The sequence below is a fragment of the Mustela putorius genome, unplaced genomic scaffold (assembly GCF_011764305.1).
Source record: "Mustela putorius furo isolate JIRA1106 unplaced genomic scaffold, ASM1176430v1.1 tig00002080_pilon_pilon_pilon, whole genome shotgun sequence".
NCBI lineage: Eukaryota > Metazoa > Chordata > Mammalia > Carnivora > Mustelidae > Mustela > Mustela putorius.
In genome coordinates this window covers 235,066-262,519 of record NW_025421943.1, presented here as the reverse complement: position 1 = coordinate 262,519, position 27,454 = coordinate 235,066, and the positions used below count along the sequence as shown (strand labels likewise).

Genomic DNA, 27,454 nt, shown 5'->3' with positions numbered 1-27,454 from the left:
AACACCTGGAATTCTGAGTGAGGTCAGCCATTAGGACCACGACAACTCTCTCCCTCCTAATTCACACACACCGAAGGAAACGGTCATCATGGACTCTCTAGAGGACTTTGCAGTCTGCAAAGCCTTTTCACCAACAGTTGCTAATTTTTATACACAAGCAGCCTTTTGCCCGAATGGGCCGTGTTTCAAGGGTCTGCCTGCACAATGCTTGTTTGGAAACCTAGACAAAATTTCCCACAGAAACAATCCTCCTGGGTTGACATTGGTTTTCACAAGCCGGAAACCGATGCAATCCAACTGTGGTAATCCACTGAAATTCCTCACCACCACCTCTGTGTGTGTGGTGGGGAGGAAGGGATATAGAAATAATTTGAAAAAAAGCATTTTATACTTTAACTGTAATTTTTTTTACTATGCCCGATACACACACACACACACACACACACACACACACACACACACACACACACACACATATATATATATATATATTTAAATGATTCTTTTATTTCTAAATAATTGGGTGAAATGTTAAAAAAATATCTATATCTAGCTCTTATTTTTTGGGACTCCCCAGAAGGCTAAAAATACAAGCCTGTTGGGATGCATACCAGTGCTCCAGCACCATACAACTCATGAGGGACCCGGCATCTCCGCACGGGCCATGGTTTAACTTTGGGGAGCCAGAGCATCGCTCCCTACTGCACCTCAGGCAGTGAGAGTGAAGCCCCAGCCCACCCCCACTGAGGTGGCCCTGTTCTGCTGCCTCCCCTGTGAGCTGTGCAGGAAGCAGGGTGGTTGATGGAGAATTAAAGACTTGAGGATGGTTCTCCCCCTCCCCTTCTCCTTCATTTCTTAAGTCCCAGAGATGGAAGATCTAATTTTCCTGCCTCCCTGCATGATGATAGATCCCAGTCCCTCTCCTGACATTCTAGAAGCATGAGAACAGTCAACTCTTTTAAAAATTGATCAGGATTTTTACTCCTGGTAATAAGTAATAGAAGCTAGGAGGCTGAAAGATGCCCCCCTGCCCCCACCACCCTGAGTCCAGGTTTCTCCCAACCCCCTTTCTGTGTTTACATAGATTCTAGTAAGGAAGACCTGGGTGGTGCTCCTTAGGAAGCTATCCTTGACCTTGACCCTCAGCTGGCAGGGTCCAGTCTGTGTGTGCCCCAACACTGTGGTCAGCTCTTTATATCCATGCGCACTCATTCCTCTCCTTCCTGAGGACAGAGAATCACTGGCAGGGGGCTTGCCCAAAGCAGGCACTTGGTAGTTATTTCTAAAAGAAAATTTGTGGCAACAAATTTCATTTGTTGTTTGGGTATTGAAGACAACTTTGTGTATTTGAGACATATCAAGACCTCTCGAGTTGCTGGGGATGAGGGGACTAACAGTGCAGGAGGCAGGTGAGAGGGAGAGACCAGGATGATGAGAGGGAAAAGAAGGTTTCTGAAAGGCTCATGTGAGCAAATCGTACAGGGCTGCCAGATGAACCCTGAACTAGAGGTGGACATGAGGAAGAGGTGGTCTCCAGGGCTCATGAGCCCTTCCTCTCTTCTCCATCAGGGTCCAATTCTTAAAAGCTCACCCTGTGCTGAAGCCAAGGCAGCAGTGAGAATAGAAGACAGAAGGGGATGAAGCCCTCACAAACTGGTGAAGAGAGGGCATCTAAGGACTTCTGGGCTCTTCCACCAGGAGGGGTTACATGTGAGAATGCATAAAAGGACAGCCATGGGTTGGGATTGTTGGTACACACATGGGAGCAACCATCCCATGCCTCAAGAGTCAGAACATTTCCCCACTGGACAACTCATCAATGACACATAAATCACTTACCATGAATTGAATGAATAACAATTTTTTCAATCTTGACTGTTTTTCTTGGAGGGAGAGTCATGTTGTAGATATTTTTCACATCTGCAAAATATCCAACGTATCTACTCTGCAAAACAACAGAAGACTCAATTTAAGTGGAGGCGAAAAGTCTATCCTCAGCATTCCTGATTTTGTTCTTGTTTTTATTTTTACATAGAATTTAGGGAGAATCATTAATTAAAGAAAAATTTTTTGAATGCCATGATATGACTAGGCATGCTTATGTTTGCTGCCTAATGACTGAATATCTCCCTTAGAAGAAAAATTCTGAACTCTGTGCTGTGGGGAAGGAACAGGAAGGGAGGCACATGTGGCTCCTATAGGCCACTTTCGACTGCAAGGACACCTAACCAGACCCAGGGAAAGCGCTACAACCTTTCAACAAGACATAGTTAATACGACTGTGGAAAATCTCACTCTGGGTGTGAAAGCTTAACTGTGACTAAGTTCAAGGAAGGTCTGTGCTCTGGCAGAGAGTAGCCTCCTCATCACGAAAGGATTGGAGCTCCACACACTGCTAACGAAGATACATATGCTCTTGTCCCTGCGGCCAGCTTGAGTGTATTTTTTAAAGATTTACTTATATGAGAGAGTGTGTGTGCATTAGAGAGACCAAGAGCATGGAGAGGAGCAGAAGGAGAGGGAGAAGCAGACTCCCCAGTGAGCAGGGAGCCCCAGGGTCATGACCCAAGCTGAAGGCAAACACTCAACTGACTGAGCCACCCACATGCCCCAGAAATTGGATATTATTAAGGTATCATTAAGGTATATATTTGTAAAAGATTTTATTTATTCATTTGACAGACAGAGATCACAAGGAGGCAGAGAGGCAGGCAGAGAGAGAGAGAGGAAGCGAAGCAGGTTTCCTGCAGGTTTCCTGCAGAGGCCTTAACACACTGAGCCACCCAGGTGCCCCAAGGTATGATATTTTTGTTTTTACTTTTTAAAGATTTATTTATTTGTTTTAGAGGGGCAGAGGGGTGGAAGTAGAGGGAGAGAGAGAATCTCAAGCAGACTTCCCCATTGAATGTAGAGCCCATTGCAGGGCTTGATCTCATGTCCCAAGATTATGACCTTGAACTGAAATTAAGAGTTAGATTCTTAACCCACTGAGACACCCAGGTGCCCCTTAAGATATAATGTTTTTAGATATGATCAATGGTGTTATGGTATTTTTACCCTCGAGAGTCTATGTGAATGTCACACTAAAATACTTGTGAGATAAAATGACCCGATGACTGGGATTTCCTCCACAGCCATCTGGGTTCTGTGGAGAAGGGGTGTGTGTGTGTGTGCATGTGAGAAGAATGGGGAGGGAATGAATGCAACGTGATAAAATGATGGTTGAAGTGGTGCGAGGACTATATGGGGATTTATTATAGGATTGTCTCAGCTTTTTATGTTTGAAATTATTCACCATAAAATATTTGTTAAAGGATAAAACGGTAACTGCATATATTTCACATGGATTTTCTGAGTATTAAATGAGATAATATATGTCAAAGTATAATAGTGTCTGGAATAGGTTTGGTAAGATGTTAATTTCCCCTTTTTCTTTCAAAATACGGGAGCCCCCTCTTGTCTCTTTCTTTGATTCTCTCTCTCTCTCTCTCTCTCTCTCTCTCACACACACACACACACACACACACACACACACACGAGATGTTCTGCAAGAGGTGAATGGCCCAAGTAGGGGTTTGTGAAAGACTCATTTCCTCTCAGAGAGAAATCAAAGACTAGTGGTTTTTTTTATAATCTTCGAGTCTGGAATCTTAGAAATTAGACCTTTCTACTTTGGGAAGGAATCAACTCTTGAACTCCGTAAGCAGTGACCAATGTTAAATGGAGAGCAGGATTCCCCAGGCCAGGGTGTGTGTGTGTGTGGGGGGGGGGGTACTCATAGACATGGCTCTCTGGCCCTGGGAGGGATCCAGGCCTGTTACAGGCACCGGAGTGGAGCGGCCCGATCACGCGAGGAAAAGAGTGCACAGTGAAACCAAATAATGGGTGCTGAACTCCCCCAAAGGTCCCCCCTTTTAAGAATAACAACTTACCTGAGAAGGGGTTTCAACTCCCTGAAATTTACTACTGGTGCTTTTATCTGTTCGCCGTTCTCCAAAATAAAAAAGGCTCTCCTACGGAAAAGGGGGCAAGACAGTCATGGCTCATATGCCCTTTCTTTTCCTGTGGAAGGCATTCTTAAAGGTTCTAATGGCACATTATTTCCTTAAGTCTGAAGCCTTTAGGCAGAGTTTACTCAAACTAAATTTAACAACAACAAAAAGTCATATCAAGGCTTTTTGCACAAACACGTACTCGCATACAACTGAAACCAAAGTTTCACAAAACAATACTTACCTTTTGATATTTTCTATTCGAATCTAGTCCATTTTATTTTTAAAAACGCTAGTCACAACCCAACAAGTTGACTTTACAATTCACTGAAAGATTGGACCCACTTTGGAAAACACTGGGGAAGAGCCTCCATTTTCCTAACCTGTGTGTCTCAAATTAGGAATAAAGCAGATCGTGGCACCAGAGGGTGGGACACTGGAGACAACCCGAAGTTTCTCCTCTCAGACTGCTGGCCAAGTGGGGAGCAGAGCTGCTGGCCATGTCCATTCAGTGGGAACTTCTCAGCACAACCATGGCAGTAATAAGACTGAGAACCCCACTTTAAGAACAGGAAATAGCTCACCCTGTCTCTGCAGAAATTTTCAGAGGGCCCAGCCTCCAATAGATCCCATAGATATTGACTATGAAAGGTTAATAACATCAAGGAGAGATTTTGTTCTGCGTTGGAAAATGTACCTTTCACCTACCTAGTGCTTCTAGGTATGTTGGACATCCTTTGGAGAACCTACCAAACCAATCTTGATATTATTCTTGTGAGGAAGGAGACCGTCCCCTAACTGGGGGCATAAGAATGGGGCTGGGAGCAACTAAGCTGTAGGAAGCATTATGACTGTGGAGTTGTTTTACACTTGGACAGCTTGACTTTACAACCCCCCCTTTAATCCTGTCCCTAATAGACCCTACCTTTATTTAAAATGTTGGTATTATTGTAGACATCATGGATTTTTTTCATTAATCTTAATTTTAAACATACTGCATTCGATTATTTCTCTTAATTACTGAAAATGTTGGCATTCCCTTAAATTTTGTGCCTGAGGGGAGTTTCTCACTGACCTCACCCTAGCCCTGGCCCAGACTAAGAGGCACCTAAGAGGTCAGTTACTAACCAGTGAAAATTAAACTAGGAAATATGGTATATTAACTAACTAGAATGTAAAGAAAATTTTGGAAAAAAAAATAAACAAGGACAAATCAAAACGAGGCTTTCTAATAAGTGGATCTCTAATCACAACTTCATTAAGTACCACGACTCAAAGAACCATCTCAACATCCTACCAGTGAGGTTTCAGAACTATCAGATTCAATCAGCACAAGATCATCTGTGGTAACAGCTTTCCTACCTCTGCAGTTGTAAATATTCCACTGGCAATAAGGTAGGCACAAATCATCGTTCCAGTTCGTCCTGCAAAAGAAAAGAAGTTAGTCCATGAACAACCTGTTCATGGCAGTATTTGGTATAAAGATGCTGTCCGAAATATTCAAAGAGCTCATTTGGGATCGATTTTCTTTCCCTCTGAAAGGGCTTATTCAAAAGATTTCAATTCAGGAATAGCCAAAGCTGTTTCATTGCTCTGAGGTTGTATCTAGAATTCTGTCCTGTGTGCCCAAAGGCACGTGCGCACGTGTATGCTGTTCTCGAATCCCTGCTGCTGGGGACTGCAGTAACGGGCAGAGCCATTGAGGTCTCCTCTAGGACCCTAGAGCTAAAGAGCTACTTACCAGTTAAGAACTAATTACACACCCTGTTTTTCCAACTAACATAAATAAAAATACCTATAAAAGATAAAACATGATCAGAACCCAAAACATGACATAGCATTTATAACACCCATTTTTTTCCTTCTATTTTTGAGTCTTTAAGTGTGTTATGAAACATACATGAAAGTAAACGGAAGAGTATAACAAACCCCATAATATCTGTTTCCCAGAGTATATTATATTGTTGTCCTCGTTTCACTCCTCTTCCTTCCTTCCATGTTTTTCTTCCTCTCTTCTTCCACAGAATTTCATTTTTTAAACTTTTTGTAAGTATGATCCACACCCAGCACAGAGCCCAGTGGAGGGCTTGAACTCATGACCCTGAACCAACTGAGTGACCCAGGCACTCCCTATAGCATTTTAAAGCAAACCCTTGATTTCATGTTATTTCATCCTCAAAACTTTTGTTTTACTCTAAATTATATTTTTGCCCTGCTATACAAAATTTGATTTAAAAAATACAGTGTGTCTTTTATTTCTACACTTATCTGTAGCTTTTGTCTTAGCCAGTGTATGCTGAACTTACTTTGTGTAATTTCAAGCTTACCCTTTTAACTTTAGATATATATTACTTCCTATTCTTTTTTTTTTTTTTTTTTCAATGAACATCCAAACTTATTTTACAACCCATAGTTTGGAAAACATTCTAAGCCAAGCACTTCCAAAACATACTTTTTACCACCTCATGCTGTGATATAAAGGCTTCTTACTAAAGGAATTCCTGACTATTACCAACCCTGCTCTTAGTGGTAAAGACTGTTAACATTTCAGTTCTGTCTGGAGGCCATCACTGGGTCTCTATAACTGGTATTTTCCCATCTGAAAAACACTTTTGCAGATTCCATGTTCTTGTGGCTGTGTACAGTCACAGACACAGTACATATCCTATCATGCAATCAAGTGAAGTCAAGGCAGGGAAGCATAAAAAGATACATACTTACCTTCAGTCATTTATCTTAATTTACAACATAAGCATTTGCAAAACAGTGTGGAGAATCCTTAAGAAATCAAAAATAGAGCTACCCTATGACCTGCAATTGCACTACAGGGTATTTACCCCAAAGATACAGATGGAGAGAAAAGAATGGCCATCTGTACCCCAATGTTCATAGCAGCAATGGTCACAGTTGCCAAACTGTGGAGAGAACCAAGATGCCCTTTAATGGACTAATAGATAAAGAGGATATGGTTTATATATATAAAGGAATATTATGCCTCATCAGAAAGGATGAATACCCAACTTTTCTAGATGCTGAAAAAGCATTTGACAAAGTATAGCATCATTTCTTGAACAAAACTCTTCACAGTGTAGGCATAGAGGGTACATACCTCAATATCATCAAAGCCATCTATGAAAAACCCACCGCAAATATCATTCTCAATGGAGAAAAACTGAGAGCTTTTCTGCCAAGGTCAGGAACACGGAAGGGATGTCCATTATCACCACTGCTATTCAACATAGCACTAGAAGTCCTAGCCTTAGCAATGAGACAATAAAAAGAAATTAAAGGCATCCAAACTGGCAAAGAAGAAGTCAAACTGTCACTCTTTGCAGATAGTATGATACTTTATGTGGAAACCCCCAAAAGACTCTACTCCAAATCTGCTACTATTTGTACAGTAATTCAGTAAAATATCAGGACATAAAATCAATGTGTAGAAATCAGTTGCATTTCTATACACCAACAGCAAGACAGAAGAAAGAGAAATTAAGGGGTTAATCTTATTTACAACTGCACCCAAAACTGTAAGATACCTAGGAATAAACCCAACCAAAGAGGCAAAGAATCTATACTCAGAAAACTATGAAGTACTCATGAAAGAAATTGAGGAAGACACAAAGAAATGGAAAAATGTTCCATGCTCATGGATTGGAAGAACAAATATTGTGAAAATGTCTATGCTACCTAAAGCAATCTACACATATAATGCAATCCTATCCATTTTTTTCAAAGAAATAGAACAAATAATCTTAAAATTTATATGTAACCAGAAAAGACCTCAAATAGCCAAAGGAATACTGAAAAAGAAAGCCAAAGTTGGTGGCATCATGATTCCGGACTTCAAGCTCTGTTACAAAGCTGACATCATCAAGACAGTACGGTACTGGCACAAAAAAAGATACATAGGTCAATGGAACAGAATAGAGAGCCCAGAAATAGACCCTCAACTCTATGGTCAACTAATCTCCGACAAAGCAGGAAAGAATGTCCAATGGATAAAAGACAGCCTCTTCAACAAATGTTTGAAAATTGGACAGCCACATGCAGAAAAATGAAATTGGACCTCTTCCTTACACCATACATGAAAATAGACTCAAAATGGATGAAGGACCTCCATGTGAGAAAGGAATCCATCCAAATCCTTGAGGAGAACACAGGCAGCAACCTCTTTGACCTCAGCCGCAGCAACTTCTTCCTAGGAACATTGCCAAAGGCAAGGGAAGCAAAGGTAAAAATGAACTACTGGGATTTCATCAAGATCAAAAGCTTTTGCACAGCAAAGGAAACAGTTAACCAAACCTAAAGACAAGTGACAGAATGGGAGAAGATATTTGCAAATGACATATCAGATAAAGGGCTGGTATCCACAATTTATAAAGAGCTTAGCAAACCTAACACCCAAAGAACAAATACTCCAATCAAGAAATGGGCAGAGGACATGAACAGACATTTCTGCAAAGATGACATCCAGATGGCCAACAGACACATGAAAAAATGCTCCACATCTCTCGGCATCAGGGAAATACAAATCAAAACCACAATGAGATACCACCTCACACCAGTCAGAATGGCTAAAATTAACAAGTCAGAAAATGACAGATGCTGGCGAGGATGTGAAGAAAGGGGAACCCTCCTACACTGCTGGTGGGAATGCAAGCTGGTGCAGCCACTCTGGAAAACAGTGTGGAGGTTCCTCAAAACTGAAAATAGAGCTACCCTATGACCCAGCGATTGCACTGCTGGGTATGTATCCTAAAGATACATACATGGTGCTCCAAAGGGGCACGTGCACCCGAATGTTTATGGCAGCAATGTCCACAATAGCCAAACTATGGAAAGAACCTAGATGTCTACCAACAGATGAATGGATAAAGAAGATGTGGTATATATATATACAATGGAATACTATGCAGCCATCAAAAGAAATGAAATCTTGCTATTTGTGATGACATGGATGGAGCTAGAGGGTATTATGCTTAGTGAAGTGAGTCAGTCGGAGAAAGACAACTCTCATATGATCTCCCTGATATGAGGAAGTGGAGATGCAACATGGGGAGTTTGGGGGGATAGGAAAAGCAAAAATGAAAGAAGATGGGATCGGGAAGGAGACAAACCTTAAAAGACTCAATCTCAAAAAACAGACTGAGGGTTTATGAGGGAAGTGGGAATGGGATAGGGTGGTGGGGTTATGGACATTGGGGAGGGTATGTGCTATGGTGAGTGCTGTGAAATGTGTAAACCTGGTGAGTCACAGACCTGTACCCCCAGGGATAAAAACACATTATATATTTCTTAAATTTTTTTTTTTAAATGTGCTCTGACAGTTTTTAAAATTAAACATTTTTACTTTCATACATATTTTTGCAAATCAAAAATGAAGAACCTCAAGTAGTCAATAAAAAGAAAAAATATGCTCAATCTTTCTTAGTTTTGTTATTCCTATTTTCTTCCCTTTAGTAGTCACCTTCCACCCCCCACTTCCTTTCCTTCTCTTCCTTTAGTTTTGAAGCAAACATCAAAAAATGTTCACTATTTTTTAAAAAAATGTATTCATTTATTTGAGAGATTTGAGAGAAAGAGAGAGAGCAGGGTGGGGAGCAGAAGGGCAGAGGAAGAGAGAAACTTAAGCAGACTCTGTGCTGAGTGCAGAGCCTGGTGAAGGACTGGATCTCCCCACCCTGAGATCATGACCTTAGCTGAAACCAGGAGTCAGTGCTTAACCATTGCGCCACCTAGGCGACCCCCCTTCCAAAATTTTAACAACTATTAATACTAATAACAGTATGTACCTTCTTCTTGTACTTTAATTTATTAATTTTTATTTAGAAAAAGAAAAATTAAAAAATATTTTTACCTTTGCCTCCCTTACAGTGAATCACTACGATGTTTTTGTCATCTTGAGACATCCACTCATTCACTTCCTTGGCGAATGCCACCATCTCACTGATTTCAAATGTAAAATTTTTAGTTGAATTAAAATTCATCCAAAAAATCAAGTCCAGTATGTTTAGCTTTCTTTTGACAGCCATCTTGGCATGAAATTTACCTTAGACTGGGGACATTGTGATCATCAATCTTGATTCGCTGGACCCTGTCATGGAAGTACTTAGGATTATAAGCTCTTTCACCTAAAATAAATAATACATAGGTCAGATACATATGCCTAATAAACACAGTAAATGATCAAGTTATGAAGAAGTTCTACTTTTTATTATAAATGCCTTATCCACCTTAACTTTTTAAAGGTTTTATTTATTTATTTGTCAGAGAGCACAAGCAGGGGGAGTAGCAGAGGGAGAGAGAGAAACAGGCTCCTCATTGAGCAGGGAGCCAGATTTGGGACTCGATCCCAGGACTCTGGGATCATGACCTGAGCAAAAGGCAGATGCTTAACCAACTGAGCCACCCAGGCATCCCCCTTAACCAGCATTAAAAGGAGCTTTCTTACTGGCTCTTGTTGCTTTTAAGAATATTAAGGGTCTGAAAAACAGAGATAGCAGTGGTTTGTCCATCTTGACTAACCCAACTTATTTGGACTTAACAGGCCTTACTTTTAATTTTATAGTAGGTTACTCATCATATTACCACATATTACCACAGAGCAGAAGTAAATGTGGCCAACCAGAATGCTTGCCTCCTGAAAATGTCTGTTTAATATACAGGAAGAGGAAAAAACAAGACAGAATACCAAGTGGGGATATAATCTCTTTTCTACAGGTTTTGTTTTTGAGCATATTTTCCCTTGTTTATTGACTATTTGGATTTTTTTCATATTTGGGTTTTGCTCTCCTCACACCCCACTCCTAGTGAATTAGGAAATGTATTTTTTGAATTGTCTGTCTTCAAAACACAAGCCAGCAGGGAAAACAGAAGTATTTCCCTAAACCTAACACCACTAGAGCAGATTCTACCCAAAATGGCTCTGCCTCAACTTAAGCTTCCTGTCTCCCCCACAGGGCATTTATACCATTGAGATATTTTTTCCCCTACAAAACAGAACCAATGCAAGATGGAGATTTTTAAACTCACTTCCCATCACCCACCAAATACTTATGATTAAATGAAATGTGAAGACTGAATCATCTTATATGTAGTGATCTGTTTCATATCAATAGTAGCAAAATATCTGGCCATGTACATACTGCATAGATTGTAGATTTGATAGTGTTCTCGATGTTTGGTATCTAAGAACCGCACAACTTCCTAGAAAAAATAGACACATATCATACATAAATCCATATGGCACCAATATAAGCTATTCCTTAGGATTAAGCCAGAATGGTCATTACCTTTTATTTACTTGTCTTTCACTTAGCATCTGTTAGGGGAGATTGAGGGAATAGAGTACCTACATTCCAAGTCCTAGCTTATCCACTGATGGTTTTCAAATAGTCCACAATGTTGTGCATGACTACCTGAATAACATCTACTACAAATACACATTGCTTAAAGCTACCAGAGACATTTAGCTAGCCTTACATAAGTAGGTGAAAATTATGATTTCGTAGTAATATATGATTCTTATCTAGATCTATTTTTGAATAGATAGGTTATTTTTTAAAATTTTTTAAAAAGATTGATTTATTTTAGAAAAAAGAGAGAGAGAACATGAGTAAGAGGAAGGGGGGGAGAGAGAATCTTTAGCAGACTCCCCACTTAGCATGGAGCCTGATGTGGGCCTCCATCTCACAACCCTGAGATCATGACCTGAGCCAGAACCAAGAATCACAGGCTAAACTAACTGAGCTACCCAGGTGCCCAAATAGATAGTTTTTTTAGATCATGATCTGGATATTACCATCAACCTATGCACTATTTAAATGAATAAATAATGCAAAAATGTGTGGTATGATTGTGTGTCTATACATGCATGATAAAAAAACACATTATATTAAATTTTAATTAAGTGGTGGCAATATGGAGACTTTGGATCACCTTTGCATACTTTCTAAAATGAATACATATGCGTGTATGTGCATATATATACACACACACACGCACACACACAAATATGCATATATGCATAACTTTTCAAATAAGAAATAGTGACCTAAAGTACAGTTACTATCACATACAAATACAGTATTTCTACCAAATTTATCCATTTGAAACACACACAGACCATGTGTCTCTGTACAACAAAATGACTGTAAAAAGGCTTAAAAATTGATGAGTATACTACCCTGACCAATGTTTCCTAGCTTCATATTGAGAAAAAGAAAAAACATCAAAATGATCAAGTGGTTAAATTGTCAGTAGGAAATAGTAAATAAAAAAGATAAATACTCTGAGTCTGTAAAATGCTGGAATGGGGGAATAGACTCATATGCATCAAGATTTCATGAGATCCTTTACACTAAAATGAAATCCAGATGGAGTAAAGAATCAGAGATTTTTAAAAACCCACAAATATCTCTAGGAAGTTCAAGTGCATATTAATCAATTCTTTAGATCAAGAAAAACAAAATATTGAATCAATGGAAGATCAACAGATTTAGGTTCGACTTTAAAAATTGGAGATTTCCATAAAAAAATGCCACAGTGCAATAAACAAGATTCATTTTCAGTAAAATGGAGTGAATGGGAACTATGTCTAATATTAACTATAAACTAGTTATACTAGTATAAACTAGTAACCCAAAACAATTTAAATAATACTCCCTCAACTTATAGATAAATGGGCCTACGACATAAATAAATTCATTAAAGAGAAAATTTAACTGCATAACAAACTATATAGATAAGTGTTCACCTCACCAACAGAGAAGTCTAAACAACAATAAAATCCCATTTTCACCCATGAAATTAGCCCTTTCCTTTTCAAATGGGAAAATCCAATGTTTGCAAAGATGGCATGAAAATAAAGATTTTGATTTATTGCTAACATAATCCCTTGGATTTGGTAATATATATTGAGAATCCCCAAAATACTCATACTCCATTACCAGGGAATTTAATTCCTAGGAACCTATGAGAAAAGGCTTTATGCCTTTAAACCTTTGTGCCTCTGATGCTGCATTATTAATGTTTTTTTAAAATTTCTTTTCAGTGTTCCAGAATTCATTGTTTATGCACCACACCCAGTGCTCCATGCACTACATGCCCTCCATAATACACACCACCAGCCGCATTATTAATGTTAATGACACCTAACTATCCAACATTCAAGCATGATTATAGCACTAATGAAATACCACACAACCATTAGAATACCGTTTTGCCCTTCATTCTCTCAATAAGCAAACATTTCACAGTATTTAATTTCTGTGCAGTCTTCCTTAGTATACCACACTTACAGACATTCAGCATTTGCTTTTTTAATAAAAAAAAAAAGAAAATGAAAAACCTGGGGGGCGTCTGGGTGGCTCAGTGGGTTAAGCCTCTGCCTTCAGCTCAGGTCATGATTTCAGGGTCCTGGGATCGAGCCCCGCATCAGGCTCCCTGCTCAGCAGGGAACCTGCATCTCCCTCCCCCTCTGCCTGCCTTTCTGCCTACTTGTGATATCTCTCTCTCTCTGTCAAATACATAAATAAAAATCTTTAAAAAAATACTTGGATGGCTAAGTTTTAGGGATTTTTTAAAAATCACCTCATATTTCTCTATACGTTTTTAAAAAATGATCTCAAGTTCTGAATTTTCTCCAAGAGTCCATCCTTGACTCAATACAAAGATAACTTGCTGCTATGTTTTCTGATCTAAATAGTTTTCCTGAAGACTATAAATACCTCTTAAACTAACTAGCTCAACAGAGACAAAAAGCATCTAAAAGACAGTTCAACTCTGCCAAGAAACCACATTTTGGGGGACTAGATGTATAGTTTTTGTCCTCAACCAGAATAAAGAATATATAATTGTACCAAGGTCAAAAACTAAAAGATAACTAAGAAGATTTTTAGCAATGTAGGTAATGTAGATCTCCTTTTTCTCAATAGCCTTAAGTTTACAATTCCAGAAACTCTTGGGAAAGTGAAAAATGCTGTCTACTCTTTGAAACCCTTTTTGCAATAACCTCCAACTTTGTCCTAAATAGGCCAACCCTTTCTCTGTGTTCACAAAATATTAACTAACCAGAAGAGTTTACACTGGAAGCGGCTGTCTATCTTAGCACATTCCATGATCTGGAGATGAAAGTGCAACCTCTTTGCCTGCATGCCATGGCAACACTGGCCACACTTGACACTTCCACCATAGTGCTTGCTTCCTTATTCCCACATATGTCCAATCTTGCTACTTCTCAGAAACACTTGACATTTATATTAGCAAATTTACTGCATATGAAATCTTACTGTTTGCTCTATATGTTACTGTCCATTGCTGTACATATTACTATCCATTGTTCAAAGTCTAATCCTGCACATTTATTCCCTCTTAAGAGTGAAGGGGAACTACATGACCATTTTGCATTCTCTCAGAAATTAATCATGCCGATATCTGAATCTCACACCCTCTAGTCCAACTTGTTAGTTTGTAGATGGCTTTCATCCTAAAAACAACAAAGACATGCTCTGTCCATTACACGTTGTTATCATTGAACGTGTAAGCACCAGCATAGCTCCACTGCCTCATTCTCAGTCAGCCCAGGTACCTGAACTAATAGCTCAGACATAAGCCTACACTCAGCAAAAGAGGAAGGTAAATATTCATATGGACAGTAGATATGATTTGGGGGGTGGTTCATGATTCATGAGTTTTATGAAAACTGATGATTTATCACCTCTTCTATTATGTCTATTAAAAATGGTAAAAAGATCATGGTTTATTAGAACTTTGTCAATAACCCAAGGAGATAAGTGTTAAGAACTGAAAAAAAAAAATCTCAATGGTCTAGAGAAAACTCTAGAAGCCAAGAGTAATGTCTTTGCTTTGACTTTACGTACTTAATGAAGTTTGTGGCTTTTTAATACCCTAGCCAATATTAAGTGTTGCTAAATTTATATTTATCACCACTAAATCTACAAAGAAAAATGAATCCATTTAAACAAGTTGTAATTAACTCACAGCTCTCAGCCCAAACTACTGAAAAGTAATATTGGCAAAGGATCCTCTATCCCTAGAGATGGATTCTGGCAATATGAAGATGGCTACCCTAAAGTGCCATAATCCATCCAATGGTTCTGGTCAAATTACTTCAAACTATTCCCATTATGGAATGAATAAAGTAGTTTCCACATTAAATGGCAGTTTGGAAAATTTTTCAAAATTGGTCAAGGGAGTAGTAGAATCATGTCTTACTTACAAATAACATAACCTAGATAAGATGTGGTTCACACTCTCCTTAAGACCTTTTTGAACATTTGTAAATTGATTTTGACTGCCCAAGTCCCAAGACTATGACTATGGATTAGTTATTGTTTTTAATTTTTTGCATGTATAGAAAAGCTTCCCTGCCTTAAGTGATTTCATGAAAGATTCAAATACTTAATCCTCCCCTATTGGACTATATCATATGAATTTAGTTGGTCAACGGAATGACATAAAGCAAGTAACTTCAAAAACCTTTATAAGATACCACTCTGGCTCTTGCCTTTTTGCCGTTACATAAGAACATACCCAGGCTAGCCTAATAAAGGATGAAAACATATGGAGCAGATAGGAGTTACCCCACATACCCCAGGTATATGGTGGGATGGCCATATGATCATTAGAGAGCAGCGAGGTAAGGTCATTATAGAGCAGCTGATAAGGAAAACTGAGATTCCATTCCACAGTGGTGATGTAGGAAGACCCTGACTTCACCTTCTCCATGGCCACACCAAATCTACAAATATTAACAGAATAGTTCCTCCTGAAGAACTGAAGGATGACTGAACAGATTCTGCATAACATAAGATAAAGAAGCTACATAGAGAACTGCAAGAGAGAGGGAGGCAAAGCAATGAAGGGAAGCCCCACCTCTGACACTGTGAACCATAGAGGGGAGGGACAATACTGAGGGTTCAGTTAGAGATTCATCTGCCTTAGGGCAAGAAAACAAACCATGGTTGAAAAGGGCAACTAGGATTTAAAAAAAAAAAAAATGTAGCCCTAGAACTCCACCAAATGCTAGGGAAGCTCCTAGAAATCTCTCGAGATTGGACAGGTTGTTGAGTGTCACAGTTCATGCTCCCCTTCTACCTAGATAGTGTAGATAGAAGCACGGTTTACACATCCAAGCTGGTATAGAGCCCCAGTGAGCCCTGGGCCCCTAGCCCACATGAGCCCCAGCCATTCTATCAAAATGGCCCTAGTATGACACACACTGGGACACTCCTGCTAGGCACCCACTACACCTCCAGCCATTGTATCAAAGTCATATGCATGCAAAGCACCCTGAAACATTGTAGGCCCCCACTGCATTGGCTTCAGATAGCTTGCTAGGGCACTTACTGCAGAGAATGTGCTGGGACCACCTGGTTCACAGTTGCATTGGCTCCAGCTAACTTGCCAAGGAGCCCTTTGCAGTAAGCACCTTGAGACACCCTGGCCTACACCCACCTCAGCTTCAATAGTTCTGCCAGGGAGTAGTTGTGTGTGGAGAGCCTGAGGCACCCTCACTGACACCTACTTCAACAGCTGTTCTGCTGGGGTGCCACTTGTGCAGGGTGCACCAGGACCTCCCTAAGCTTGTGCTCCACCTCAGCAGTATCTGCATGGAGAGCCATGGGACACATAGCTTTCACCCACTTCAACCAATTTGTAAGGGTCCTCTCAGTGTGTAGAGCCCTAGGACCCTCTGCTTATAGCCACTTCACCTTCAGCTGTGCTACCAGGGTGCTCTCTCTATGTAGACAGCTCCAGGAATGACCTGACTCAGACACACTTTAGTTATGGCCATCCCACCAGGGCAGCCTTCCCATGGAGCGCCCCAGTACCCACAGATCACACAAGCCACAATTCTAGCCAGCCCCTCAAAGTTACTAGGAACACACAGTGTACACAAGGGACAACCATACACAAGACCATTCCTTCAAGTTTTGGATAAGAAGCTTTTCTAATCATAGTAGCAAATACAGAAAATCAAGAAAAATTGGGAGGCAAAGGAATATGCTTCAAATAATAGAACAAAACAAAACAGAGCTAATCAATTTGCCTGATAAAAAGTTTAAAGTTATGATCATAAAGGTGCTCACTGGTCTAGAGAAAAAAAGTGAAATACTCAGGGATAACTTCCACAAAGAGATAGAAAACAAAAAACAACAAATCAGAGTTGAAGAATGTAATAACTGAAATGAAAAACTACTAGATGGCATCAACAATAAGTTAGCAAATGCAGAACACATAAGTGATCTAGAAGATAGCTGAATAGCAAAAACAAAAAAAGAATTTTTAAAAATTAGCATAGGTTAAGGGATCTCTTGGACAACATCAAATAAGTAAGCATTTGCATTATTGGGGCCCCAGAAGGAGAAGAGAAAGGAGTAGAAAATATATTTGAAGAAATAATAGCTGAAAACGCCCCTAACCTGGGGAAGGAAGTAACATCCAGGTTCAGGAACCATAGAATTCCAAGCAAGATGAACCCAATGAGGGCCACACTATAGCACAGAATAATTAAAATGTCAAATGTTAATGATAAAGAGAATTTTAAAGGCAGTCAGAGCGAAGCAAAAAGTTACAAAAAGGGAAACCCCATAAGGCTATCAGGTGAATTTTCAGCAGGAACTTTGCAGCCCAGAGGAGATAGGCATGACATATTCAAAGTGCTGAAAGGAAAAAACCTGCAACCAAGTAAACTACCCAGCAAGGCTTTTATTTAGAATTGAGAGAGAGAGATGGAGTTCCCTAGACAAGCAAAAGCTAAAGGAGTTCATCACCACCCAACCAGGCTTAAAAGAAATGTTAAAGGAACCTTTTAAAGTGGAAGAGAAAAGGCCTTAATTAGAAGTAAGAAAATTATAAAAAGATGTAAAATATGACAACATAAACACAAAACCGGAGGAAGGATTTAAAAAGTTTTTTATAATGTGCTTGAACTTAAATGACCATCAACTTAATATAGAATGATGTATACATAGAATGTCGCATATAAACCTCATGGTAAACACCAACACAAGACTTATAAAAGATACACAAAAAAGAGAAGGAAAGTCAAGAATAACACTACAGAAATTTATAATCTTAAGTAAAGAGAACAAGAAGTAACAGAGAAGAACCACAAAAACAACCAGAAAATAATCAAAATGACAGCAAGTACACACTGAAAATAATTACTTAAATATAAGTGCTCTCAACACTCCAATCAAAAGGCATAGGGTGGCCCAGTGGACAAAAAACAAAACACAACTACACATTGCCTACAAGACACTCATTTCAGATATAAGGACACACTCAGGCTGAAAGTGAATGGATGGAAAAGATATTTCATGCAAAAGGGAGTGGAAAAAAACCCCAAGGTGACAATATTTATATCACAAAAAGCAGAACTTTAAGACTTACAAGAGAGTAAGTAGGGCACTGCATAATGATAAAGAATCAATTGAACAAGATGATACAACAATTATAAATATCTATGTACCCAACAATGGCACACCTAAATATTTAAAGTAAATATTAATACCCATAAAGGGAGAAAGAGTAATACAATAAGAGTAGGGGAATTTAACACACTTTTTTTTTAGATTTATTTATTTATTTATTTGACAGACAGAGATCACAACTAGGCAGAGAGGCAGGCAGAGAGAGAGGAGGAAGCAGGCTCCCTGCTGAGCAGAGAGCCCGACGCGGGGCTGGATCCCAGGACCCTGGGACCGTGATCCGAGTCGAAGGCAGAGGCTTTAACCCACTGAGCCACCCAGGCGCCCCAACACAGCACTTTTTAAATAGATATATCATACAGGCAGAATATCAATAAGGAAAGTGTGTCTTTGAACAATACAGTAGGTCAGATGGAACTAACAGATAAATATTCTGTTGTTTTGCCACACAAAAACAACAGAATACAAATTCTTTTTTATGCACACAGAATGTTTTCCAGGATATATCACACGGTAGGCCAAAGAACAAGTCTCAATACATTTAAAAAGATTGAATCATATCGTGTATATTTTCTAATCACAATGGGGTGAAATAGAAACCAATTACAGAAAAAAAATTGGAAAACCAAACAGGTGGAAATTAAACAACATGCTACCAAGCAACAAATGAGTCAACAAAGAAAATGAAGAGCAAATTTAAAAATATATGGAGACAAATGAAAATGAAAACACAATAGTCTAAATCTTTGAGACCCAGAGAAAACAGTCCTAAAAGGGATATTTATAGAGATACCAGCCAACCCAAAGATAGAAGAAAAACCTCCATCTAAAAACCTAAAAAAACTAGAAAAAAAAGTAAAGCCCAAAATTAGTAGATGGAAAGATTTAATAAAAATCGAGCATAAATGAATGAAATAGAGTCTTTAAGAATAGAAAAGACCAATGAGGGGCGCCTGGGTGGCTCAGTGGGTTAAGCCGCTGCCTTCGGCTCAGGTCATGATCTCGGGGTCCTGGGATCGAGTCCCGCGTCGGGCTCTCTGCTCCGTGGGGAGCCTGCTTCCCTCTCTCTCTCTCTCTGCCTGCCTCTCCATCTACTTGTGATTTCTCTCTGTCAAATAAATAAAATCTTTAAAAAAAAAAAAAAAAGAAAAAAGAAAAGACCAATGAAATAAAGAACCAATTCTTTCAAAACATAAAAAAAGTCAATAAATCTTTAGCAGACTGATAAGGAGAAGAAAACAAAAGGAACTGAATGAAACCAGAGACAGAAAAGTTAACAAAAAACATCATAGAGGTACGAAAGAGTGTAAGAGTGTACCAGAAAAAAATTATATGTCAAAAAATCAGATAACCTAGAAAAAAATAGATGAGCTGCTTGAAACATACAGTCATCCTAAACTGAATCAGGAAGACATACAAATTTGAAAACCAAATTATTGCTGACAGAATTGAATTCCTAATCAAAAAACTCCCAACAAATTCCAGGATCAGACAGATCATAGGTGAATTTACCAAATATTTAAAAAAGAGTTAATCCCTATTATCTTCAATCTATTCCAAAACAATAGCAAAGAAAGTATAGCTTTGAAGTACAGCCTAATGAGGCCAGCATTACCCTGATACCAAAACAGACAAACACACTACAAAAAAAAAAAAAAAACAAAACTATAAAACATTATCACTGAAGAACACAGAAGCAAAAATTCTCAACAAAATATTAGCAAACCATATTTAACAATATATTAAAAGGAACATTCACCATGATCAAGTGGGATTTATTCCAGGTTCATAAGAAAGGATCAATATTTGCAAATCAATCCCCCGAGTCAACAAAATGAAGTATAAAAACCATGCAATCATCTCAACAGATGCAGAAAAGCATGTGACAAAATTCAACATCCATTTATGATAAAACTCTCTAAAAAATGGGTTTAGAAAGAACATACCTCAACACAGTGAAGGTCATATATGACAAACTCACAGCTGATGTCATACTCAATGGTGAAAAATTGAGAGTTTTCCCTCTAAGATCAGAAACAAGACAAGGATGCCCACTCTTAACCACTTTTATTCAGCATACCCCCGGAAGCTCTAACCACAGCAATCAGACAAGAAAAAAAAAAAAAAAAAAAGCATCCAATTAGGTAAGGAAGAAGTTACTGTCACTATTTGCAGATTACATGATATTATACAGAGAAAAACCTAAAACCCTAATAAAAAACAATTAGAATACATGAATTCAGTAAAGTTTCAGGACACAAAATTAATGCACAGAAATTGTTTTTTTTTTGGTACATTAATAATGAAGTAGCAGAAACAGAAAACAATTTGATTTACAATTGCACCAAAAAGAATAAAATAACCTAGAAATAAACTTAACAAAAGAGGTGGAAGATCTGTGCTCTGAAAACTATAAAATGCTGATGAAAGAATTTGAAGACAAACCAGATTATGAGGTATATTATAAAGCTATAGTAATCAAAATGGTATGGTACTGGTACAAAAATGGACATACTGAACAGATTAGAGAGCCCAGAAATTAGCCGACACTAATAGGGAAAATTAATCTAGGACAAAGGAGACAAGACTGTATGTACACTAGGGGAAAAGATAGTCTCTTCAATAAGTGGTGGTGAGAAAACTGGACAGCTAAAAGAATGCAAAAGAATGATCATTTTGTTCCTTTTTGCTACAAAAATAAATACACTGGATTAAAGACCTAAATGTGATACCTGAAACTATAAAACTTCTTGAAGAAAATATAGGCAGTAAACTGTTTGACATCAGCCATTGCAACATCTTTCTAGATATGTGTCCTCAGTCAACGGAAACAAAAGTAAATATAAAATATTAGGACTATTCCAGATAAGTTTTTGTATGGTGAAGGAAACCACCAACAAAACTAAAAATCCACCTTCTGAATGGAAGAAGATATTTGCAAATGATATATCTGATAAGGAGTTAATACTCAAAATATATAAAGGACGTATACAAGTCAACACCCCCCAAAATATGATTCCATTAAGAATGGGCAGAAAACCTGAATAGATTTTTCCTCTGAATTGACATTTTTTTCAAAGAAGATATAGAGATGGCCAACACAGACATGAAAAGAGGAAAAGGAAATACAAATCAAAATCACAATCAGCTATCACTTTATACCTGTCAGAATGGCTAAAATCAAAGATAAGAAATAAGTGTTGGTGAGGGTATGGAGAAAAAGAAACCCTTGTGCACTGGTGGTAGGAATGCAAACTGGTACACCCACTGTGGAAAACAGTACAGAGGTTCTTGAAAAAAAATAAAAATAGAATTACCATATGATCCAGTAATTTCACTATTGGGTTACCTAAAGAAAACAGAAATACTCATTCACAACGGTATCTGTACCTCTATGGTACACCATTACTGCATCAATATTTACAAAAGCCAAGATATGGAAACAACCCAAGTGTCCATCAAAATGGATGGCTAAAGAAGAGGTGGTATATATACACAAAGAACATTATTGAGCCATAAAAAAGATGAGATCCTGCCGTTTGCAACAACATGGATGAACCTAGATGTATCATTTTGAATTAGTGTCTTTTGTTTTCTTTGGGTAGATACCTGGATCACAGAATATGTCTATTTTTTGTTTTGGAGAAACTTCCACACTCTTTTCAACAGTGGTTGCAACCAGTTTGCATTCCCACCAGCAGTGCACAGGGTTCCATTTTGCTACATCCTCACGAACACCTGTTGTTTCTTGTGTTGTTGATTTTAGCCATTCTGAGAGGTGTGAGGTATTACTGTGGTTTTGATTTGCCTTTTACTTGGTCATGGATGATGTTGAGTATCTTCTCGTGTGTCTGCTGAATGTATGAATTTATGAAGTGTACTGGATATCTATATCTATATAGATATATATAGAAATATAGATATATAGATATAGATTTATAGATATATAGATATTACAGCAGCCAATAAGAAAACAAAACTTTAAAATACCATTTAAAACAATATCAAAGACTTCTGGGGAAGATGGTAGAATAGGAGGACTTTCAGCTCATCACCTCACACAGATAAAACTAAATAAATGCATCAGTGTAAATAACACAAAAAAATGACACGGAGACTGACAGAACAAACTCCACAGCTAAATGTAGAGAAGGGGCCACTGAAAGAGGGTAGTAAGGACAGAGACATGGTCTGGAGCTAAAGAGACCCATACAACTGTCTGCAGGAGGAAGGGGTGCTGCAGGCATGGTGAGGGGCGAAAAACAAACCTCCACATCAGGGACCCCGTGTAGGGAAGATGAATCCCCATTACATTTGGCTTTGAAAACCAGAAGGGCCTAATTTTGTGAGTTCTTACAACCAGTGGGGCTTAAAACATGGAATTTCAAAAATCAGCAGGAGTAAGAAAAGTGGGAAGCACAAAAGCAGTTAAAGTAAGTATAACTATAAAAAACACTGAGCATACTTAGAAAGTAAAAGTAAAGTATGACACCACATACCTAAATTGTGGAGAGGAAAGGAGTAAAGAATGAATTCAAACTTAAGTGACCATTGACTCAATATGGTCTATTATATGCAGAAGATGTTACATCTTCTGCAGGAAAGAAAGAGAGAACTACCAAAACAACTATGAAACAAGTAACAATGACAAATACATATCCATCGATAATTGCTTTGAATGTAAATGGACTAAATGCTCCAATCAAAAGACATAAAGAGATGGAATGGGAAAAAATAACCAAGACCCAGCTATATGCTGCCTCATTGCAAACCTAAAGACACATGCACATTGAAAGTGAAGAGATGGAGAATGCATGCAAATGGGTGTGAAAAGAAAGCCGGGATAGCAATACTTATGTCAAACAAAATAGAGTTTAAAACAGACTGTAACAAGAGACAAAGAGAACACTATATAATCATAAATCAAACAATACAACAGGAAGATATAACAATTGTAAATATTTATGTACCTAAATACATAAAGCATGTAATAACAAACATAAAAGAAGTAACTGAGAGTTATACAATAGTAGTAGAGGACTTTAACACCTCACTTACATCAATAGACTGGTCATCCAAACAGAAAATCGTCAAGGAAACAATGGCTTTGAATAACACATGGGACCATATTGAATTAACAGATACATTCAGAACATTCCATCCTGAAGCAGCAGAATATACATTCTGGACACATGGAATGTTGTCCAGAACAGAGAACAAATTAGACCACAAAACACGTCTCAACAAATTCACAAAGATCCAAGTCATAGCAGGCATCTTTTCTGACTACAACTATGAAACTAAGAATCAACAACAAGAAGAAATCTGGAAAGATCACCAATACATGGATATTAAATAACATGCTACTAAACAATGAACAGGTCAATCAAGAAATTAAAGAGGAAATCAAAAGATAAAAAGGAAAAGACAAAGGGACAAAAACAAAGACAAAAGACAAAGAGGAAATCAAGTGAAAATGAAACACAATGGTTCAAAATCTTTGGGGTGCACCAAAAGCTATTCTAAGAGGGAAGTTTAAAGCAATATAGGCCCACCTCAAGTAGAAGTCTCAGATACACAATCTAACCTTATATCTAAAGGAGCTAGAAAAAGAAGATCAAACAGATAAAGGAAATAAAGATCATACTCAATGTTGACTGGGAAAATTTAACTATGAATGAAGAGATGAAACTTCTGAGGAAAAATAATCAAATGGATGAACCTCATCTGTTTCAAGCTGAGAAAGATTTATTTCCTGAAGGCAGTGAAAATACAGGCCTTGGAAGCAGTAGTTCTAACTGCCAGGAGACAAAAGAATGAGTAAGGTCCAATACCAGTAAAATGAGACAATCTCAGAATCATCTACAGAAAAAAATGACGATGTTACAGAAGTTCTAGATGGATTATTTACGTACAGTTCTACTTTTACACTGTATGAAATTTTAATGAAATAAAGTCGGCAAAATTAGTTTTACAAGATAAGCAGATTGTAAAATAAAGTACGTTATTGGATAAGTCCTAAGAGAGTTGTTCATGCAGAACTGTAAATTATGAACTGTTCTGGGTCTTGCTTAGTACTGATTTTTTTTTTTTTGGAGGGGGCTGGGGCCACCGGTTAAATTTTGGTTTGTATATAGTTTTTTTTTTAATTTAGAATTAAATTTTTTATTTTATTTTTAGAAAAGCTTTTATCTGAGACAGGGAGAGAGTGCAAGAGTGTGCACATGCATGAGTGGTGGAAGGGGCAGAGGGAGATGGAAAGAACCCTCAAGCCAACTCCTCCATGAGCCCAGAGTTTGACCCAGGGTTCAGTCCCAGGACCCTGAGATCATGACCTGGGCCAAAACCAAGAGTAAGACACTTAACCAACTGAGTCACCCAGATGCCCCTAGAATTCAAAATTTTAAATGGAAGTAGCAATAACAATTTTTAAACCTTTGGAGAGTGTCACCTTTAGTTTATAGATATACACGAAAGCTTTTTGTCTTGTCTTTTTCTGACAGCTTTAGCAGTTTTCATATTTTGGTCAGTTTCAACATTTTACCATATGAATTATATGTCTTTGTGTTAGTTCCATACTACTTATAAATACATATTACCTATATTTATCTCTTACAGGAAAATATAAAATTTATCCCTTTAGAATAATATGTGTTTATATGTAATATAGTATATGCCATGTAATATATAATATACATAATATACCATTCAATATAATATGTTTTATGTAAAATATATAACATGTTATATGATTATATAAAAACTATTATATATAATATACAACTCAATGATATATTATAAATTATCTAGTTTATAAATTTATAGAATTTATAATATAATTACATAATGTATAAACTAAAAATATGTACTTATATAAAATATATACTGTGTATATTAAATTTGATTATAGGAACATGTTAATATATATATGTTTTATTTTTATATATAAATATATAAATATAAAAATATAGTTAGATATAACTATATCTAAATATACATCTATTTTTCTAGGTTTTGTTTTCCTGCTTCTATAAAAGATTAATTTATATATGTCCATAAATGAAATGTATATTCATATAACTTATACTAAATGTACTGTATATAACTCCATATTTTATATACATAATTATATATCCTATATTGTGTAGTTTAACATATATTACATATAAATACACGTATATTATCCTAAGGGGAAAATGTTATTTTTGTGTTTTTAGGAGATGAGTATATACATAAATATATATGCAATATGTATTTATAAATAGAATATACTACATATAATTTACATGTAATTGTAAATTACATATAAATTACATACTACATAATATATGATACATATTTAAACACGTACTACTCTAAGAGGGAAATATATTATCCTATTATAGTAATATCAAATTATATATTTATGACTATTATTTAATATATAATATATATTATTGTACACTGTATATTTATGTATAATATACATTTATATCATTATAAATTATAAAATTATGTATAATATACATTTATATCATTATATACATGTTATTCCATGGGGGAAAATGTTTTATTTTTCTGTTTGTCTAAGAGATGAATAAAATCGATACTTTTTTTTTCAATTGATAATCACTGAGTTCATCTCTCTCAAGGCAGTTTCTTTCTGACTACATATATTCCTTGACTTGGGATGGGGTTAGCTCCCAATAAACCCTTTTTGATTGAAGATATTAAAAGTAAAAAATACATTTAATACACGAAACCTACCCAACATCATAACTTAGCCTAGCCTACCTTTTCTTTTTTATGTTATGTTAGTCACCATACAGTACATCATTATTTTTTGATGTAGTGTTCTGTGGTTCATTGTTTGTGTATAACGCAGTGCTCCGTGCAATACATTCCCTCCTTAATACCCATCACCAGTCTAAGCCATTCCCCCACCCTCCCTCCCCTCTGAAACCCTCAGTTTGTTTCCTGGAGTCTATAGACTCTCATGGTTCATCTCCCCCTCTAATTTCCCCCACTTCATTTTTCCCTTCCTTCTCCTAATGGTCTCCACACTATTCCTTATGTTCCATATATAAGTGAAACCATATGATAATTGTCTTTCTCTGCTTGACTTATTTCACTTAGTGTAATCCCCTCCAGTTCCAACCATGTTGATGCAAATGATGGGTATTCATCCTTTTTGATGGCCGAGTAATTTTACATTGTATATTTGAGCCACATCTTCTTTATCCACTCATCTGTTGAAGGGCATCTCAGCTCCTTATAGGTTGGCTATTGTGGACATTGCTGCTATGAACACTGGGGTGCATGTACCCATTCTTTTCACTACATCAGTATTTTTGGAGTAAATGCCCAGTAGTACAACTGCTGGGTCATAGGGTAGCTCTATTTTTAATAAAGGAACCTCCATACTGTTTTCCAATGTGGCTGTACCAACTTACATTCCGACCAACAGTGTTAGAGGGTTCCCCTTTCTCTGTTGTTGTCTCCTGCCTTGTCAATTTTTGCCATTCTATCTGGTGTAAGGAGGTATCTCAATGTGGTTTTAAGTTGAATTTCCTTGATGGCTAATGATATTGAACTTTTTTTCATGTGTCTGTTAGACATTCGTATGTCTTCTTTGGAGAAGCATCTGTTCATGTTTTCTGCCCATTTTTTGACTTAATTTGTTTTTTGGGGGTTGAGATTAAGAAGTTCTTCATACATCTTGGATACCAGTCCTTTATCTATAATGTCATTTACAAATATCTTCTGACGTCAAACTCTCTCTCTTCATAGATGACATGATACTTTATGTAGAAAACCCAAAAGTCTCTACTCCAAAATTACTAGAATTCATACAGAAATTCAGTAATATGGCAGGATACAAAAATCAATGTGCAGAAATCCATTGATTTCTTCTACACTAACAATGAAAATATAGAAAGGGAAATTAGAGAATCAATTCCATTTACTATAGCACCAACAACCATATGATACCTGCGAATAAACCTAACCAAAGAGGTAAAGGATCTG

The 27,454-nt window shown here is 37.4% G+C and overlaps 1 protein-coding gene across 1 annotated transcript in view; it reads right to left on the bottom strand.

Annotated features, from left to right (window-relative positions):
• The window catches only part of LOC123394245 (phosphatidylinositol 3,4,5-trisphosphate 3-phosphatase TPTE2-like), a 111,932-nt gene that overhangs the window by 11,375 nt on the left and 73,103 nt on the right, over positions 1 to 27,454 (bottom strand). Inside the window, exons 28-33 of the mRNA XM_045088001.1 lie at positions 11,138 to 11,198; positions 10,042 to 10,123; positions 9,850 to 9,938; positions 5,355 to 5,416; positions 3,933 to 4,013; positions 1,840 to 1,945 (exon numbers count right to left, since the gene is read on the bottom strand). Coding sequence (XP_044943936.1) covers positions 1,840 to 1,945; positions 3,933 to 4,013; positions 5,355 to 5,416; positions 9,850 to 9,938; positions 10,042 to 10,123; positions 11,138 to 11,198 — 481 coding nt within the window. The remainder of the gene's footprint in view (positions 1 to 1,839; positions 1,946 to 3,932; positions 4,014 to 5,354; positions 5,417 to 9,849; positions 9,939 to 10,041; positions 10,124 to 11,137; positions 11,199 to 27,454) is intronic.